This window comes from Taudactylus pleione, unplaced genomic scaffold, assembly GCF_031769625.1.
Source record: "Taudactylus pleione unplaced genomic scaffold, aTauple2 ptg000040l, whole genome shotgun sequence".
NCBI lineage: Eukaryota > Metazoa > Chordata > Amphibia > Anura > Myobatrachidae > Taudactylus > Taudactylus pleione.
Window position 1 is genome coordinate 6,975,237 of NW_028284442.1, and position 21,487 is coordinate 6,996,723.

Genomic DNA, 21,487 nt, shown 5'->3' on the forward strand with positions numbered 1-21,487 from the left:
ATAAAAATATTGTTCTTTTTTTTTCGGTCTTTGTGAAATGTGTGGGCTGTAGCCGCACCTGCATCCTTAAAGCAGCAGCGACAAGCGTGCGTCTGTCTGTTAAAGGGTGGTGACACCCTCAAAGTGTGCTACACAAACAATAAAAATATTGTTCTTTTTTTTTCTGTCTTTGTGAATTGTGTGGGCTGTAGCCGCAGTTGCATCCTCAAAGCAGCAGCGACAAGCGTGCGTCTGTCTGTTAAAGGGTGGTGTAACTCTCAAAGTGCTCCAAAAAATAAAAAACTATTTTTTTTTATGTGTTTGTGACTTGTGTGCGATGTAGCCGCACTTGCATCCTCAAAGTAGCAGTGACAAGCGTGCGTCTGTCTGTTAAAGGGTGGTGACACCCTCAAAGTGTGTTACACAAACAATAAAAATATTCTTCTTTTTTCTGTCTTTGTGAATTGTGTGGGCTGTAGCCGCACTTGCATCCTCAAAGCAGCAGCGACAAGCGTGCGTCTGTCTGTTAAAGGGTGGTGACACCCTCAAAGTGGGCTACACAAACAATAAAAATATTCTTCTTTTTTCTGTCTTTGTGAATTGTGTGGGCGGTAGCTGCACTTGCATCCTCAAAGCAGCAGCGACAAGCGTGCGTCTGTCTGTTAAAGGGTGGTGACACCCTCAAAGTGTGCTACACAAACAATAAAAATATTGTTCTTTTTTTTTCTGTCTTTGTGAATTGTGTGGGCTGTAGCCGCACTTGCATCCTCAAAGCAGCAGCGACAAGCGTGCGTCAGTCTGTTAAAGGGTGGTGTAACTCTCAAAGTGCTCCAAAAAATAAAAAACAATTTTTTTAATGTGTTTGTGACTTGTGTGCGATGTAGCCGCACTTGCATCCTCAAAGCAGCAGCGGACAAGCGTGCGTCTGTCTGTTAAGGGTGGTGACACCCTCAAAGTGTGCTACACAAACAATAAAAATATTCTTCTTCTTTTTTCTGTCTTTGTGAATTGTGTGGGCTGTAGCCGCACTTGCATCCTCAAAGCAGCAGCGACAAGCGTGCGTCTGTCTGTTAAAGGGTGGTGACACCCTCAAAGTGTGCTACACAAACAATAAAAATATTCTTCTTTTTTCTGTCTTTGTGAATTGTGTGGGCTGTAGCTGCACTTGCATCCTCAAAGCAGCAGCGACAAGCATGCGTCTGTCTGTTAAAGGGTGGTGACACCCTCAAAGTGTGCTACACAAACAATAAAAATATTCTTCTTCTTTTTTCTGTCTTTGTGAATTGTGTGGGCTGTAGCCGCACTTGCATCCTCAAAGCAGCAGCGACAAGCGTGCGTCTGTCTGTTAAAGGATTACATCGGTGACAGCATCCAAGTAGGCATGTCAGACAGTCCGTACCTGTACTGGCAGGAAAAAGAAGCAATTTGGAGGTCCCTGTACAAAAACTGTCTCTATTTTACCTGAGTTGCCCCCCCTCCAGTGTGTACTCCGAAAGAGTGTTTAGTGCAGCCGGGAACCTTGTCAGCGAAAGGCGTAGGAGGTTGCTTCCACAAAATGTGGAGAAGATAATGATCATAAAATGAATTATCAACTCTTCCAGGGAGACCAGCCTCCAGAACGTACAGAGGGACCTGTGGTTCCAGCGGGGACGAATTAATACTCTGTGAGGATGAGGATGTACACACTGAAGAGGGTGAGGAATCGGTGGATGAGGAGGATGAGGATGACATCTTGCCTCCGTAGAGCCAGTTTGTGCAGGGACAGATTAATTGCCAGCTTGTTTTGTGGGGGCCCAAACGAACCAATCATTTCAGCCACAGTTGTGTGGCAGACCCCTGGCGCTGAAATGATTGGTTTGTTAAAGTGTGCATGTCCTGTTTATACAACATAAGGGTGGGTGGGAGGGCCCAAGGACAATTCCATCTTGCACCTCTTTTTTTTCTTTGCATTATGTACAGTTTGGGGCCTAGTTTTTCAAACTGCCATCCTGTCTGCCACTGCAGTTTCACGCCTAGATGGGTCACGTGTTTGTGCCGCCCACTCGTGTCGCTTAGCATAGTCATCCAGCTACCTCGGTGCAACCTTTTGGACATAAAAACACTATTGTGAGGTGTGAGGTGTTCAGAATAGACTGGAAATGAGTGGAAATGAAGGTTATTGAGGTTAATAATAGCATAGGAGCAGAAAAACCTACAAATTCTGTGATTTTAGCTGTTTTTATGCTTGTTTAAAAAAAATACAGATCCAAAACACAAAACCCAGAACCCAAAACAAGGAAGGGTGGTTTTGGCAAAACCAATCCAGATCCAAAACACGAAGAAAGAACCAGATCCAAAACCAAAACACGAAAAGTGGCCGATGCACACCCCTAATATATATATATATATATATATATATATATATATATATGTACAGAATAGTCCGGCACTCGCCAATGGGAAACGCCGTGTGCCTGGGTGCCAGTCCAACAAAAGTGCACATGTATATGGGAAAAACGGAGAGAACTCCATAGGTCTCAGCAGCAACAGTAAAACAAACCAGACAGAGCAGGTGGTATATGCCAACGTGCGCTGAAACGTTGGCATATACTACTGGCTCTGTCTGGTTTGTTTTACTGTTGCTGCTGAGACCTGTGGAGTGCCCTCCGTTTTTCCTATATATATATATATATATATATATGTATATACACATTTAACAATATATATATTATAATATATATATTAATATATTATATAATATATATAATAGCATATAACATCGCAGCATCGCCCGTTCACTTGAATTCAATTCACAGAAATACCGCTGCACAGCTGATGACAGATATATCTGCTCATCGTGCGGTGTCTACGGGTGGTCTACCACCCACCTGTACACTTGCTGTAGAAGCCGGCAGGTAGGGGGTCACAATGCGACTCCCGGCCTGGGGGACCGGAGAAGATGGTTGTTCACTGTGTATGAAGAACCATAATCTGCAGATATATCTTTCAGCTGTGTACCCACTTTAAAATTGGTGGTGCGATTATCTGCTAAGGGGCATCTGCCAAAATTTTGCCCAGGGCACCAAATTGGCTAGGGCCGGCTCTGGCCAGCATTAGCCTAAGTAGTAGACCCATAGTACTAGTTGCAGGTGCTCATATAGGGCACATTTAACATATGTATTTATATTTTGTTCCTATTGCCACAGGGCAACATAACAAAAAGAGTTAGATTCTTTTTGGGAGATATTGGGAAGTGTAAAAAAAACACAAATGGTGAGGCGATGCCTGAAACCCATCCCTGTGTAGGATGTATGAATTTTTAAAAAATACTTTAGAAAGATGACAATATACAAACATTCTGGATTAGAAATGGATATTCTGCCATATATACCGGGTAGTCACACCAGGAGAATACTGTCAACAAAAAAGAACTAAAATAAATTAGATAATATGGTGCAGGGCTATATTATTATGCTAATGTGTTAAAATAAAGACTGTGTGAGCAACCTTTAGAGAATAAAAAGCAGATTTAATAAGCCCAATGTGCAATCTAAAATATATTCAACAATCACATGTATAATTCAATCATAAGAATGGTAATAAACCTAGAAAATATGTGTATGGGGTATAATCTGAAACACCAGAGGGAAGGACCAGTCCTGTAATGCTAGATCACTGTACAATTGTTAACCAAGAGATCCAAGTAATGTATATAGTTACCGGGTAGAATATAAGTAGGTTCCATAGTGGCTTGTCTTTAAATTATCCGGTTCTTAGTTGAAATAAAAGTATTTCTTCAAAGATGATGTGCAGTTCGTGGTCCAACAAGTATAAAGCAATCCTCTGGTGGTAGGCCTGATGTGTTTCCCTGTCACAGACAGCTATCTCAAAGGCACCTGCACCCTTGTTTAATTAAGACACATACTAGTGCACATAATAAATTACATAAGATCATATAAAAAAGAGGATCACACAGTGCAGATAGATCCTAATGTTAATCGGAGACAGATGTATCTACAAAACCTTTTATTTACCTTATTTGTAAAGATATGTCTGATCGCGCAGTGTCACATGAGCTGGAGTCTGGAACTGAGGGATTCTATAATCATGTGACATAGGTCGCATCAGCGGGCTGCGTACTCACAGCATCCAACCAATGGACTATTCCTCTCACTCAGTCAAAGTGGAAGGAGAACTGGAGTTCCATGATATCCCGCGTCCATCTGACGCATGACGGATGAGGGGTGTTTGACCAGTGCGGTCGCACAGGGGCGCCACCCATAGAGGGCGCACACCTCCCCAACATTGTCCCGCTGTTCCACCCGTGGGCCGAAGTGGCCCGCGGGTGGTCAAATTGGGAGGTTGGGGACCCCCACCTCCGCAGCTGAATGGATGCCGTGCGCATGCGTGTGGCATCCATTCACTGATGGCAGAGGGCTGGGGGAAGCCCAGGAAGCCACTGGCTTTACACCCAGTCTGACGTTATGTGGAGACGTGCCATGCGGGCACGCCTCCAAATAATGTCACTCAGGGGGCGTGGCCTATGTAAATGAGGCCATGCCCCCAATTTCAGCTGCGCCGCGCGCGATTACAGGGCGCTATGCACCGGGTCGGCACAGGGTGCTCAGACCCCTGGAGCCTGCCCTGCATACATGCCTACACTCCTGGAAATCGCAGGAGGCTCCTGATTCTCCGGGTAACCCCCCGCAACCTCGGAAGAGTAGGCATACCTGCCACATCCCGCCCACTTCCTAGTGAAGTGGGCAGGATGGGGAGATTTTACCTGGAATTTTCTGGTCCGTTGGGAAGGGGCAGGGCTAAATGGCGCAAAATCGCGTGTTTTCTGTAAAGAGGGCGGGGCCTAATGCAGTCTATCATCTGTCCCCACCCCCCAAAAAGGAGAGCAGCAGGTCCCCTCCCGCTGCTCCCGGAAAGCTGCCCAGGAATGTCGGTAAGTATGAGGTGACGCATGAAGCCTCCATGTGACCAGAATCCTGCACAGTGCTTAATGTCTTCCATTACATAGAGCATTTTGCCCATTTTAATGCGGAAGTAAGTACAACTTGACATTACATTCTGGTCGTCATAGTAACCATGTAAACACATACATATCTACCTAATTTTTATACACAAGGCAGGAATCTTTCACAGACCGATATCCATTACAGGTTGAGTCTCCCATATCCAAAATGCTTGGGACCAGGGGTATTTTTTATATCGGAATATTTCATATTTTGGAATATTTGCATAAAATAATGAAATATCTTGGGAATGGGACCCAAATCTAAACACAGAATGAATTTATGTTTTATATATACCTTATACACTTAGCCTGAAGGTCATTTTTTTTACTATATTTTTAATACTTTTGTACATCAAAAAAAGTTTGTGTACATAGTCATACATGAAATTCATTTATGTTTCATATACACCTTATACACACAGCCTGAAGATTATTTTATACAATATTTTTAATAATTTGTGCTTTAAACAAAGTTTGTGCACATTGAAACAACAGAAAGCAAAGGTTTCACTTTCTCAGTAATGCTAAAAATATTCCGTAATTCGGAATATTTGGATATGGGAGACTCAACCTGTATAATAAATATGATGAAAAAAGAAACCTGTAAAACAGGTATTCACAATACCCTATATTTAGTTAGTCAATGAACCTATCTTACGAGTAGGTCTTTATTTTAACACATTAGTGTAATAAGATAGTCCTGTGCCATATTATCTAATTTATTTTAGTTTTTTTTGTTGACAATATTCTTTTTGGGGCATGCTTTTAGATAAATGTGTGTTTTAAAATATAACTTTTAATAAATAATTCAATAACATTTTATATTAACAAGTCTCTATGGGGCCTATTTATGATGCTAATTATCAGACCCCTAAAATAAACAGTTTAACTAGCCGCGGATTCCGGAGCAATTCATCATTGCTCCGGTGCGGTGACAGCTGATGCAAAATCATCTGTTCCTGCAAGGAACTTCCCTGCTTCTTTTCGGAGAAGTGAATCTTTTCACTGCTCCTTTCGGAGCAGTGACGGGAGTGCGCTTGCGCGACCCACAGGTCACGCATGCACACAAGAGCCCCGACGTCTGATGGAAGGAGCCAGACAGGGGCGGAGGGACCCGAAACGATCCCTCTTCGCGACCTGGGACTCCTTCCCATAGGGAAGGAGTGGGTATCAGGAGCATTCGCTATCTGAACAAGGCGAATGCTCCCACACTCAAGCTCCGAAAATATTATATTTTCCGAGCTTGATGAGTTCTGTCCCCATACTATTGTATGGGGACAGCGGGCCATTCCGCCAGAGGAAGGTAAGCAGGATATATCTGTGGCTCATGATGAATGGCCTGATAACGTAATTTTTACAATTGCAGGTGAAAATGTGCATTTTTACCTGCATTTGTAAAAATGAAGTGATGATGAATAGTTCCCTATGAGTGTTGACTCGTTTTTCTTAAAACATCAATTTCTATAAACCCTGATTGCAATCTGTCATATGGCATCAGAGACAATCCAACTCCCATATAGAGCCTACAGTGACCACTGTAACTAGTTTTCATAGGATTGCTGCCCCCTCACTCTCTCATTTTTGTTTCCTATCCAGTGGATGATGTCAAATAGCAAAAGTGAGTGAGACAATATAGTATCCCTCTATATTCTTCAAGTATCAATATATATTACTCCAATTTTGGGACACAATACCTTGAAAAGCAACTTACGGCCACTACACCACATACTATTGGTATAGCCTTTCCTCCTTTTTCCATTGGGGTGCAGAAGGGTCCTGGGTGCATTTTGTCCTTGCAATGCCATATGGCATCAGGCACAATGTAACTCCCCCATATTACCTGCCAGTGACCACTGTAACTATATTTTTAAGAGATACTGTCTCCACACTCTCTGATCTGCCACCCAATCCAGAGTACGACGACAGGCAGTAGAAGTGGCGAGACGCTACAGTGTCCCTCTCTACTTATACACGATGTGGTGATATCATAATTTGAAGATATAAATATAAGTTGCACTCCTAAAATCATTTCAGAGTTTCTTCTTGTTAGGATGCACACATGTCCTTTTATTTTTATCCATGTGGTGGATTGCTTTGTGATACCATACTGCATGAAATTGGGATAAGGAATCAATACCATCGATGGTGGACCAATGTTTTCAGATCAGTGCGTTATTGCTTTTCACTGCGGAAAATGAATGCTGACACATGAGCTGAAACTATAAAGATATACAAATTCTTATTCTCAGTTGTGTTGGGGATTGTCTTGTGGTATTATATTCTATTTAACTGGGATAAAGAGTCGAGACCATCGTGATGATGTGCCAATGTTTCAGGTTACTGTGCAGTTTTTAATTTTTTTCTATGAAACATGAATGCGAGCCCATGACTTAAAAACATATATGCATATATATTCATTCACGTGATAGATTGCTTTTCGACACCATACCCTATGAAATTGGGATAAGGAGTCAATACCATCGATGATGTACCAATGTTTCAGGATATTGTGCAATTATTTTTCATCTGAGAAACATGAATGCAAGCACATGACTTAACCACACACAGATAAATAGATAGATAGATAGATAGATAGATAGATAGATAGATAGATAGATAGATAGAGTAATCTGTGTTATCGTCTGCTTTGTAATATCACATTTTAGTGAAGAATTATGGGCCTGATTCAGACCCGGTCGCAAGTGCTGAGCACTCGCAACCTGCTCCGTTGTGCGCATGTGCGAGACCCGGATAGCGACAGGCAATCCGTCGCTCCGGGTCTCGCACCAAATGGGGCGTGCTGTCGATGTTGAGTGATAGCACGCCCCCTTTGGTGGGAGGACCGGGTGGGTGGCTGCCCAAACGGAGGCGGTCCCATGAGAACGCCTACCGTCTGGGGGCGGCCCCACTGACATCACAAGTGATGTCAGTGGAAGAGCTTTCGGCTCTGTTTGAGCCGAAAGCTCTCTGGGGTTTGCTGCCACGAGACCCTACCACAAGGGTCTCGTCGCAAGCCCGATGGTCGCGATGGTCTTGACCATCGCGACCATCATCCTGGCCGCTCGCATTAGCTGCGGGTGGCAACCCACAGCAATGCGAGCGGCCAGGAGGATGCTCCATGAAAAAAAAAAAAAAGACGCCCTGATTCAGAGCGAGCGCTCTGTCAGAGAGCGTCCGGCTCTGAATCGGGGCCTATATTCAAACCTGCACCCCATTAATCATTAGAGACTTTGTGTAGGTGAATTTGTGGATTGAAATACTATTTACATTCTCCCACTAGATGTTATAGTACGGAACTTGTGGAAAAATGAATTGTTAGATGCTATAGCAGACAGGACCAACTCCTCTAATGCAAAGAGTATACAATTTATGACCTCAGAATTACTGTATGCTCTGTGGGTAACACTGTCACTCAGCGGTGCTTTGGATCACATATATTTTTTCATATATAGCTATTTATATTCTGTGAACACTAGATATGCCTACTCTTCCGGTGGTGCGGGGGGTTACCTGAAGAATTGGGAACCTCCCCGCAACTTTCGGGAGAGTAGGCAAGTATTATAGAGAGCATGAGACTGCAGAAAGAGTAAGTAATTACTTTGGATCACTACTAGAGACCTCGTGCTTGATTTGGTCATTAATAGAGATTGGGTGAAGAGTCCGCATTATAAAGCCATCTGAGTGGATAAAAGCGCCATAGATATAGAGTTGGTATAGAAAGCCAGAAGCCACCATAATGATTTCTGTAGGGCAGATCAGTCAAGCAATGTACAGATGTGTCCTCATACACCTAGGGGTACATTTACTAAGATTCGAGATGGTTCCAATTTGCAAAGTGATTCATCTCGCTGGAACTTGACAAAACTCGGGTGATTTAATCACCTATTTTATTCCAAATTTACCAACAGGCAATTTGAGGCTAAACGAGTTTGCCGATGGTGAAACAGAACGAGATATCTCTCCTCGTTTTACAGGAGATTACTCACCCGAAATTGCAGTGTTTTCTCTCTGCAAATCTCTCCCGAGCTAGCAGCCTGCACATATCAGTGAGATATGTGTTTGCTGCTTGTGTGTTAAGACTTGTAAAAAAGGCTTAAATGCTTTTTAAAAAAATGACGTGAGGTCCCCCCCAAAAAGGCTAACCAGCCCCGGACTTGCCAGCCAGTCCTGGTTCTTAAAATTACAGGGATTAAAATGTGTAGGGTTCCACTGTAATTTAAGAACCAGCACCGGGCAGCAGGGACAGAGCTGGTTTTATAGGGATAATAAAATTGGCATGAGGTTACCCCTATATTTAAAACCAGCTCCAGGCCCTTTCTAGTGGGGGACTGATGCCACAGCCAGGGGTGCCCTTTCACCGGGCCCCCCCAGCCACAGCATCAGCCCTGACCGCTAGTCACCCCAGGCCAGGGATCCCTGGGGAGTTGGGGACCCCTTCAATAAAGGGGTTCCCCTCTACAGGGCAACCCTATTTTAATCATTTACAGAAATAAAAATACACAAATCATAATGATTTGTGTATGTTTCTGACCAACTCGCAGCTCAGAGAGTTTGCTCCTATCTCACCCGAGCTTGTCATCCCGATTCTTGGTAAGTTTGAGAGATGTATGTTTTAGGTGAAAAGTACTTCCCATTTGGCCCGATTGTGATTTGATTCGAGATTGCTATCTCACCCGAGTTTTACGAATGAGATGAGAGAAATCTCTCCCTAACTCACCCGACTTTTGCCTTTAGTAAATTTGCGAGCAGGAAAAAATAAATAAATCACCCGAGATGGTCATCTCGACCTATCTTGATTCTTAGTAAATTTACCCCCTAGCCTCAAGCACCATACAGCGTAAGACTCACAGTGTGCTTGAGCCACTCCGAAAAGGTGTAGCGTACCGTCTTTTTCACAGATGCAGCAAACACCATGTAAAGTGTAGTACAAGCACTGGGCTGCAACTTTAACCACACATTAATTAGTATTAAACACATATAAAGTCAGAGAAAAAGCACAATGGAACTTGGCGTGACAAAAAGCTGTGGCCGCTGCATTGTACCACTTTGTATATAGATTCATGCTCATTATCACAGATATACAAATATCACACATCAAATTTTGGCACTTCCATTTGTTTTATTTGTGCAAATAAGAAGCACATTTTGAGAGAAAAAGGCGCTTGGTGAGGCCTAGTCGTCTGGGATGTGGCACGCCGAGAGGGGCTGTTTGGCATGACTGTCGCCATAGTGTATGAGAACACATCTGTATTTCAGAACATCCGCACAATGTGGCACTGTACATCATAGGTGATTTTCCCCTCCAAGCCACTGGACTTAGTATGCAGCAGTTTTGAAGCTAAAAACTGAAATCACTGGTGATGTTGGCCATTTTAAAACCCCTAAATTGCACAGGTTCAGCCCAACCTGCATGAAGTTTAATGGGAACCATCTTTAGTAAAGTAAAAAAATGCCCCCCACCCATTTCTTCTATAGGCCTACACACAGGGGTGCCGAGAGGGGATGAGCTGGGGTTATCCGGGCCCGGCTTGCTAGAGGGGCCCGGTGGGGGCTCGGGTCCGGCATCGCCCACCCCCCCCTTATCTCACAGCAGTGTCCTCGGCTGCAGCGGGAGACTTCTCGCGGCTGCTGAGCAGCAGCTGCAGCAGTCTCCTATGCCTGTGGCGAAGAGCGATCACACTGATCGCATCCCCCCTGGCTTTGCACCGGGCTGAGGGGCTCAGAGTGCCCCCCTCCCCAGCACCGCAAAAATTTGGTGATTAGACCACGTCCCCTTTTCTTTGACGCCCCTGCCTACACACATTTAAAAAATATGTTAAACAAAAAACCCTAATTTCCCTTCTCTAACAGGCTGTGCTACATAGCAACTGTAACAGTCCACTAGGGGGGATGTGAGATTACTGCTGATTGGCTGCCATCTATTAAGCAGTTGGGCATACCCGGCAAGAGCTCATTTCGTATCAAAGAGCTCCTTGTGAATTGTCGTCTTGCTTCAACTAGTTTTTTATTACCCAATGGATTATGGGCCTGATTCAGACCCACTCGCGAGCGGCTGTCCACTCGCAAGTGGGTCGATGTTAGGCACTGAGCATGCGCACGATGGAGGGAGCTCCGTCGTGCGCATGCGCCAGACGCGACGAGCGAAGGAAAGTCCTTCGCTCGTTGTGTCCGATCAAAGGGGGCGTGCTGTCAATGTTGATTGACAGCACGCCCCCTTTGGTGGGCGTGCCGGGGGCGTGCCTCCCTGACGGGGGCGTTCCCACGGGAACGCCTCCCGTCAGAAGCCGGCCCACTGACATCACTAGTGATGTCAGTGGGAGTGATTTTGGCTCTGATAGAGCCAAAATCACTCCGGAGCTTGCGGTTGAAAACCTCAACCGCAGGCTCCGGCTCGCAATTTCGATGGTCGCGATGGTCTCGACCATCGCGGCCATCACAAAGCACGCTCGTATAGCCTGTGGGTGGAGACCCACAGCTATACGAGCGTCCAGGAGGACGCTCCATGAAAATGGAGCCCGGCCCTCTTTCAGAGCGTGCGCTCTGCTCAGAGCGTACGGCTCTGAATGAGGGCCTATGTTAGATCAAGAAAAGAATATAAACTATATATATCTATAGCGGCACTTATTTACTTTCTTTACCTGTTGCCCATAGACCAATGGTACCAGGTGGGGACTAAGACCTGAACAACCCAAGGGAACAGGGACCAATGCTAAGTAGTGTGACATATTAGTGTAGAGGAGTTAAGATTTAGTTAACAACCACAACAGTTTATATTGGCATGTCCAAATATTACACAGTGTCAAATTATCATTCATATCTACACATCAGCCTAGGATTCAGGGCCTCATTTATTAATGTACCTTAATACCAGCGGCATATTTCGTTTAGTATAACAATGATATAAACAAATATGCCACTGTTATTCAGCATTACTTATTGTCGGTGGGGTCCTCCGCTCAGCTGCTGATGGCCTATCACTGCCAGTGACTAGCTTTTATGTCATGCGCATGCGTACCTCCCAACTGTCCCATTTTTCTGGGCCTGTCCCGCTGTCCCACCCGCGGGCCTAAGTGTCCCGCGGTGGGGGGGGAGTTCGATTGTGCAGAGGGTGAACAGATGCCGTGCGCATGTGCGCAGCATCTGTAAACCTATGTAGGGAGAGCCTGGGGGCTGCCCAGCATCTCAGAGAGTGCTGGGCACGCCCCCTACAGTGACATCATCGGGGGTATCCGTGAGGCTCCTCCCCCATTTCCAAGAAGCCACGTCCCTTCAAGCAAAGCCACTCCCCCTTTTCGGGTGCATGTGCCTCTGGCGCACGAAGTGTCCCTCTTCGTGAGGACCAAAAGTTGGGAGGTATGCGCATGCGTGACGGTCAGTCTGCACATGTGCATAACTGTTTAACCCAGCGGGTCCCCATTACCGGCAATGCAGTGACAAACAGCGATAATCTTAGATTACCCCTGTTTGTTAAATATTGAAAAGATGACATAACCTCTTTAGCGAGTGCTAAAGGGGTTATGTATTGTTGTTAAATGCTGCCCTCAATTAGGAAAGCTGTGTGAATTTGAAACAGAAATACACAGTCATTAACCAAATGTGAGAGTAAGTTACAGAATTTTCTTCTAATATATAAGACACAGATTTCAGACCTTGCGACATGACCCCTTCCACCGGGCACAAAATGCTGTATCTAACCACTTGCTTGGCATGGTCACATCAGATGCGACTGCACCATGCTGGGCTTTCCCTGACATAGTTGCATGTAATGCGGCTGTGCCAGAGAGACCTGCCGGCGGCTGCTAAAAGCTGACCTTCTGGCAGCCGCTTGGCTCAGCCCACCCAACCAGCCGCTAGGTTGCCACAGCAACCTCCCTTCACCCCCATCCTGCTGGCTGGGATACAGAAGGGGGGCAATCCTAAAAGGATCTCCCAGCTCTAGGAGCTCAGGGCAGCATGGATGGCTGAATATGGCCACACAGACTGGGATCCAGACACTCTCAGGATGACGTGACTGCTGTGCGCCAGTGAGTTGCTATGGCAACACATCACGCTGCCTCGTCTCTCTGCAATATTAACAACTTAACAATATTACTGTCAGCACTCATCAAAAGGAGAAGAGCCACATAGTGGCACATTGTTGTGGTAGTACAGGTTGAGTCTCCCATATCCAAAATGCTTGGGACCAAGGGTATTTTGGATATCGGAATATTCCGTATTTTGGAATAATTGCATAAGATATTTATATTTCTTAGGAATAGGGCCTAAATCTAAACACAGAATGCATTTATGATTCATGTACACCTTATACACACAGCCTGAAGGTAATTTTAGACAATATTTTCAATAATTTTGTAGCTCAAAGTTTGTGTAAATACATGAAATTAATTTATCTGTCTTATACACCTTATACACACAGCCTATAGGTCAGTTTATACTTTATTTTTAATAATTTTGTGCCTTAAACAAAGTTTGTGTACATTAAACCATCAAAAATCAAAGGTTTCACTATCTCAGTCATGCTAAAAATATTCCGTATTTCGGAATATTCCGTATTTCGGAATATTTGGATATGGGAGACTCAACCTGTACTTTGGATATAAAGTGAATGGAGATAAAATCCCAACCAATCAGCTCCTAACTTTCATTTTTCAAACACAGCCTGTGACATGGCACTTAGGGGCTGATTGGTTGGGACTTTATCTCGGTTAACTTTATCTCCATCCAAGGCTTAGTAAATAGACCCCATTGTTGCCATAACACAGCTCGGGAAACTGCACTTGTGTCATACAGGCTCACATATATGTTATATACTAAGCATGTATTTCCCAAATTTGACTCATAGGCCCCCATTTACTAACGAGTTTTATCACCAAAACGAGTGATAAATGTCACTGTGTATGATAAATGGTGCTCCCAACTGTCATTTTTCTAACAGTTGACAGTTGGGAGCTGATTGGCTTGAGCACCATTGGTGATAAAACTCGTTAGTAAATGAGGCCCATAATGTGGTGAGAAGGGCTAAATGTTTTGTCAAATTGGGATGAAGGAAATAGTAAATATCTAAGGTCTAGTTCAAATATTAATCACAAAGGAGCATGGGCACCCTTGATAGGATGTTGAAAAAGAATGTATAGCTTCTCTGTCATACAGTGTAGAACAGTTGTCGGGGAACAGGGGTAAATTACCCCACTTGGGGTAAAACTGAAATTCCTGGGGGTAATTAATGGATGCAGGGCTGGAGGTGCACGTGAACCAGGTGACCTCCAGCCCGGCGCCGCAGCGAGGCTCTAAGCTGGACGCCCACTGAGATGTTATTACCAGCGGGCGCCCGGCTCCTTCCCTGCAGCGCTGCTTTAGCCAGAGGCTGGAGTTCTCTTCTGAACTCCAGCTTCCGGCTCTCTCCATACGCACTATGGGAGAGACGTCATGACGTGTGCCCCGGTCATTCGCATGGAGTAAAGCTATGTGGAAACACATAGCTTTGCTCGGTCTGGCTTGGATTCAGGTACTCGTTTTTTTATTTTAACCCTTTGGATGACTGCTTGGAGAAGAGGATGTGACCTACTCATAGGAGAGGTGAGTATGGATTTTTTTATAGGTACCCCTATGGATTACTTCGGATACTAGGTGAGTATGTGTGATAGTGAGTGTGATTGTGAGTGTGAGTGTGCATGTATGTTATAATAAAATTTTACTGTTACGGTGTATCTTGTGTTTATTACATATTGCTTTGATTGTGGAACTACAAATGCTAGCGTGCCCGTAATGTCCCGCATGCTGGTATTTGTGGTTCTCCAAATACCAGCATGTGGGGGAGGCTTGCTGGTACGTGTTGTTCCACAACTACGGACAATATCTAACCCTTTCTTTTACATTACACATACACTATCAACCCGGCACCCACCGCCCTAGGGTGCAGGGGCTAGCCCCTGGCTATCAGCCTAGGCCAGGGTGCCCTGGAGAGGGTGACCCCTTTATTGGGGAGGGTCCCCAACTCCCCAAGGATCCCTGTCCTGGGCTGACTAAAGGTCAGGGCTGATGCTGTGGCTGGGGTGCCCCATGAAAGGGCACCCCTGGCTGTGGCATCAATCCCCCGTTAGAAAGGGTCCAGGGCTGGTTTTATATATACGGAGAAAATCACGCCATTTTTTTTCTCCGTATATTTAAAACCAGCTCTGTCCCTGCTGCCTGTTGCTGGTTCGTAAATTTACAGTGGAACCCTACACATTTTTTCCCCTATAAATTTAAGAACCAGGGCAGGCTGCAAAGCCCGGGGCTGTTTAGTCTTTTTGGGGGGTTGGGACCTCACTTCATTTTTTAAAGTAAATTAACCCTATTTTCACCATTTACAGAAATAAACATACACAAATCACAATGATTTGTGTATGTTTCTGACTATCTCGCAGCTCAGGGGATGAGAGTTTGAAAAGTGATTTTGACAGAGAGTTTGCTCCTATCTCACCCGAGCTTGTCATCCCGATTCTTGGTAAATTTGAGAGATGTATGTTTTAGGTGAAAAGTACTTCAGATTTGGCCCGATGGTGATTTGATTCGAGATTGCTTTCTCACCCAAGTTTTACGAGTGAGATGAGAGAAATCTCTCCCTAACTCACCCGACTTTGCTTTTAGTAAATTTGCAAGCAAGAAAAAAATGAATAAATCACCCAAGATGGTCATCTCGACCTATCTCGATTCTTAGTAAATTTACCCCTTATTGTCTTTTTTTCATTTATGTAAATATTTCATTTTTTTCCAGGTAGTACAGAATGTGGAGTGTGGTGAAAGGAATACAGGAGATATCACCCTATTAGCTGAGTGGCGTGCTTTTCCGGAGGGAAATAGTCCTGACAGCTACTTTGTAATGTTTCATCCCAATGATAAAATAAACAAAGAGGTAAGTGAGCAGCCTTGTACAGTATGTATCACATTTTTATCATGTATATATCACAGTTTACCATGTATGTATCACATTTTTATCATGTATGTATCACATTTTACCATGTATATATAACATTTTTATCATGTATGTCTCACATTTTACCATGTATGTATCACATTTTACCATGTATGTATCACATTTTTATCATGTATGTATCACATTTTACCATGTATGTATCACATTTTTATCATGTATGTATCACATTTTACCATGTATGTATCACATTTTTATCATGTATGTATCACATTTTACCATGTATATATCACATTTTTATCATGTATGTATCACATTTTACCATGTATGTATCACATTTTATCATGTATGTATCACATTTTTATCATGTATATATCACATTTTACCATGTATGTATCACATTTTTATCATGTATGTATCACATTTTACCATGTATGTATCACATTTTTATCATGTACTGTATGTATCACATTTTTACCATGTATTGTACAGCAGAAAACATAAATCACCAGACTGTTGTCATGGCTAAGTTATGTCTTCAGTCACTGGGTAAACCTAGAGTAGCAGTACTACAGAACAAAACGAGAAATAGAAAACAATATCATCTTTTAAACAAAACACTAATTATTCTTTAGTGTCCTTAGGCTTTTAGTGTCTCATCATTTAAACTACTGTATATATTACTTGTTGTTTTTGAGCAGTTTTTTGACTCTCCTGGAGATGGGAATTTAAGTTGTTTTCTCCCCTGTACTGTCTGCACAAGTCTTTTTATATTGTATTGTTGATATATTATTGTAAATTTCCCTTTACGGTGCCACAGATGTTTTAGTAAAAGATGATGATGACGATAATAATACTACTACTAATAATATTGTGCCCCTGTCTTGTTGATAGGCTCCATTATGGTATGCAGTCGGGAAACCGGCTGTCTTAATACCGACAGCCGGCTTCCCGGCTGCTTTATCCCGGTGTGGGATAAATGACCGGCGTCTATATCTAGACGCCTGTCATTTACCCGACGCTGGGAGACTGGCACCTGGCATTCCGATCGAAGGGATGCCGGGCGCAGCGAGCGGACAGCCGCGGGGGGGGGTTAGCTATAGGGCACCCGGGGGGGCCTTAGGGTTAGGCACCCCCCTGGATGGTTAGGGTTAGGCTAGGGGAAGGGGGGTTAGGGTTAGGCACCCCCCGGGGGACTTAGGTTTAGGCAGCGGGGAGGGGGGGGGGTTAGGGTTAAGCACTTAGAGGGGGGATTAGGGTTAGGCACTTGGGGGGGAGGTTAGGGTTAGGCACCTCTAAGGAGGGTTAGGGTTAGGGGGTTAGGTTAGGTTAGTTTATACTTACCTTAGGGACGATCGGGATTTCCAGCGCTGTCGGGCTTCCGCTGCCGGGCTCTGCTGATCTGTCGGGCTGCCGCTGCCGGGAATCGAACTGCCGGCCATGCGGCAGCCGGGATTCCATACCAATTCCTCTATTACTATTTGTGTAAGCCCCATCCTCATTCAAACTAAGCTGCAAGAAATCAGTATTTCCTGTGAACCATGCTTTATATGTATAGCACTATACAGAGCACCATTCTGGTTCTATTAGAGTAGGTGGTAATGCAGCTTTAGAATCCATGATACTGCCTAACATATGATAATCTGTTTATACTCATTGAAGTGCTGATCACACAGCCCTATGTATTTCAGTGCCTGGCTATTAGTGGTGAATAGTGCATGCTCCTATGGACATGCATGCAGTACATATAAGATCAGCAACATGATAATCATCTTATGGGTTTTGCTGACATAGACTTTAGTTTGACGTAAGGATGGTTTGTGGCATAAAAGTTGGCCTTATTATTTCCTAGGGTATCATTTTTATTTATGATGGACTGGACAGAGGCATCCCAGCACAAAGAAAAAACTTAGTGGACACATTTTTTGACACCGTTTGCCCTATGTACACACATTATCACCTGTGTTGAAAACCGCCTTGAGAAATAGTTTCCAACTAATTTCGTGGTACAGTTTAGAGATCCTTTGCTAATAGTGTTTCTTTCTGACATAAAGCATTTGATGGTTGTGCTGTTCTCTACGTCTATATTTAAGTCTCCCCCTAAATGTGTTTAAGTTTTGGGACAATTTTACGACTACCCCAGACAGAGCCACTGAAATGCCTGCTCTTCTTGACCATTCCTCCCTGATTGCTGTTATTGTTAATGCCTTTGCCTCTAATGTCAACTGTATGAGAAAGCGAAATAGTATCAGACGTAGTTGTTTTTCACTTGTCTTTTATAATAATGATAAATGTTTGTACTTTATCTTTCAATAAACCCATCAATACAATTGTTTTAAAAAAAAAAGTTAGAAGCAAAATGATTTAGATCAGAATGGTTAAATTGGAAGCTATTTGGCTTATTGAGGATATAGGGGCCTATGTACTAATAATCGCGGACCAGCCACAGTTATTACCTATCCATATCGCTGGGGATATTTTCATTATTAATGAAAATATCTCTGCTATGTACAAAGGGAAGCTCGCAGGGACAGCGGTTGCGGTAACTACTGTCCCGACAAATTGGAGAAGTCTTACACAGAAGTGAAAGACTTCCACGGGGGAAGCTGACACTGTGCATGCACACAGTGTCAGCTTCCAGAGCCAGCCGGGGGCTGCAAGAGATAGATCTAAATATCTCTCACCTGCACCTGGAGCCTCCATAGCTGAAGTTGGTGTAAACTACTGGGGCTACACTCCGAAAAAGCTTTGGCCCTCATTCAGAGCCGCTCGTTAACACCAGTACGCTCGTTGCGTTCCGATGTTGAGAAACTGCGCATGCGTCGGTGTAACACTGCGCATGTGCGTACGGCATATTGCAAGCTTTTTTTGTCTCGTTCGTCTAATTGCGAACAGGAAGTGACATGTCAAATGTGATTGACAGAACAGCCCGTTTTTGGGCGTTGACGGGGGTGGAGATGGAAAAACGCAGGCGTGGCGAGGCGTTTTTGGGGCGTACATACATTATCTGATGCGAACGTCAAATGTGTTCGTACCAAGTCATACGTCACTGGATGATCCTCTTTCCGTTCAAACTGCTCGCACAGCTTGGGGTCTGGATTACTCGACTACATTGGCGATGGCCTTGTCCTCCGTCCCGGGCCTCCACGATGTTTCATCGATTAATCACGGCTTGTCAGAAAAACAATCAATTTTGAATTGAAAACCAGCTTGTAATGTGTTTTGAAAAGAGTTTTTTTGGTTAGCACAAAACCGTACGCAGGTGGAAATCATAGCTGCTAATTTCAGGATTACACAATCAATTAGCGTACATTTGTAGGTATGTTTTTTTTTGTTTGAATTTTGTTTTTGTGCTATTGTAACAATAATGTCATCATGTTTGTGTGTATTTTACCATTTTGCTTTGGTCAGGAGAATTTGCAGCCTTATGTAATTTTTAAAGTGTTCCTTAAAGAGCCCTTTTTTTAAATCAATTTTTTATTGTTTTGGGAGGTCGTTTTTGGCTTGTGGGCCAGGATTAACTCTAAACCATTTTTAAAATAATGTCAGAATACAATGTAGAACATTTTTTAAAGATTTATTTGATAAAAAAAACATTTTCAGGCCCATTTTTGGCCAAAACTTTTTGGCCAGTGTTATTGAAAATAAAAATATAATTGGGACAAACATAAAAGGTATGGAAACTTAAACCAAAAAATTAAAAACAATTCACAAGAAAGGAGAGGGAAGTTTTGGCCAGAAAGGAATATGGGGCAAGCACAGAAGGAGTGTGGGAAAAGTAGCCAGTGCTGTCAACGTTTTTTCCCCCGTTTGGCTGGGGGAGGGTGGGCGCCAGACCGGGTCCGGGATGTCATCAGGCTGCCTGTCCAGAGGCAGATGTTGTGGCCTCTGGACTAGGCACAGGGCTAGGCACATTTGGAGGATTGGCTGATGTTGTGCCAGAGGTGGAGGATCCTGATGTTCCGGCAGGAAGGGAGGTCGGCTCCACCATGTGCTGGCGAACGAGCTGCTCCAGGGCATTGGCGATGCAGATGTTGGCCCTGGTATTTTCCGCCAGGGCCTGACCAATGGTCACGTTGGCCACAGCATTTTGCTCCAGGGCCTCAGCCACCCGTACCAGACTGGCGTCCATCCTCTGCAGAATCTCCGTATGGAAATCGGATTTAAAATTTAGTTCTGTGAGGAGTGCCACTGCCTGCGAGGGGGATTGCCCTGGACTGGCTTCTGCAGGGTCCTCAGCCGGATGTACTGGTTCCTCCCCTGCAGAGCCAGCAGAAATTCTGCGGCCAAGGCTCCCCTCTGGAGCAGACTCATCCGCCTGTGTCTTTGTGAGAAAAGTGAGAAAAAAAATCACATTAGAATCTACATATTGGCACAATAACATTTCAGAGTTGGTTACATCACAATATTTACCTGGGACAACATGAGGAGCCGCAAAGTCTGGCATGTCCGTATCCATGTTGGACACGCCAAACACCTCCACAGCCTGCACACACCCCTGTGCCAGCTCTTTCAAATCATTCAACTCCAATGACACAGGGGTGGGACCCCCACCTGTCCCCCTTGCATGCTTAGCCCTGTCCGCCATTTTTTGTATCAGGCGATATTTGAAGTCTTGCCATCTGTGGGTGAAAAAAGTAACCATTATTCCTGCATTTTGTTTTATTTTTGTTTTAGTGGGGTCAAGTTTTTACTTACCGCCGTTTGACATCCCGGGCTAGACAGACATAATCACCCACCCTATTGACAGCACTGGCTATCTCCTCCCACAATTTCCACTTCTGGCTTGCACCCATATTCCTGTCTGCCTGTGGCAGGATGTCCACACACTTCTGAACCAAAACCTCCATCTCCTTTCTTGTGAATTGTGGCTGCCTTTTCTTTTTCCCTGCTTTGCCCGGAATACTGGGCCCAGCAGCCTCTTCCATGTCATCCTCCTCATCTATTTGTTTAAACGTTGAGAAATTTAAGCTTGCAAACTTTCACTATATTATGTTTCAAAATAATCCTTGTTTGGAAATGCATGAAAAACTTACCGGCCGACTCTTGGACATTGTTTCCCTGGTCTGTAGCCATTTCTTACTTCCAAACAAGAAATACACCAGAACGTTTTTTGGGGTCGTGACGTATTTATACATGCGTCCTTATTTTTCGTCCGCATCATTGATTGTGCGTTCCTATGATCCCTCCTTAATCTGCGTGGGAAACTAAACACTATTTATGGCTTTGGGAGTCTCGAGTCGAGGTGGTGGGTGTTGGTTGCTGGAGGTTACGTTGGTCAGAGTGGATTGTTGGCGGGAATTGGATTTGGCGGTGTTTGGCGTTTTTTTTCTGTGTGTATTTTTGGAGTTTTTCTTTCCGTTCGCTGTTTTTGGTGTGGTTGTTTTATTTGTCGTGTCATTTTTTGGTAAGTTTTTGGCCGTCTTCCTTTTGTTCACTTTGTGTATCCTTCTTTTTGATAAATTTTGTTCTCTAATTTTTTAAAAATTCTCCTTTGGTAGGTTTCTTTTGGCTCTGCCCCAACGACCTTTTTATCCGGTGATTTATATATCCTCTATTGGTAAATTTGTTTTTTCACTTGTTTATTAAATGTT

The 21,487-nt window shown here is 44.0% G+C and overlaps 1 protein-coding gene across 1 annotated transcript in view; it reads left to right on the plus strand.

Moving 5' to 3' along the window:
• Positions 1 to 4,903: 4,903 nt before the first annotated feature.
• Positions 4,904 to 21,487, plus strand: part of PTPRQ (protein tyrosine phosphatase receptor type Q) — a 388,123-nt gene continuing 371,539 nt past the window's right edge. The window contains exons 1-2 of the mRNA XM_088455386.1: positions 4,904 to 4,909; positions 15,738 to 15,875. Of these exons, the coding sequence (XP_088311512.1) occupies positions 4,904 to 4,909; positions 15,738 to 15,875 (144 nt within the window). The remainder of the gene's footprint in view (positions 4,910 to 15,737; positions 15,876 to 21,487) is intronic.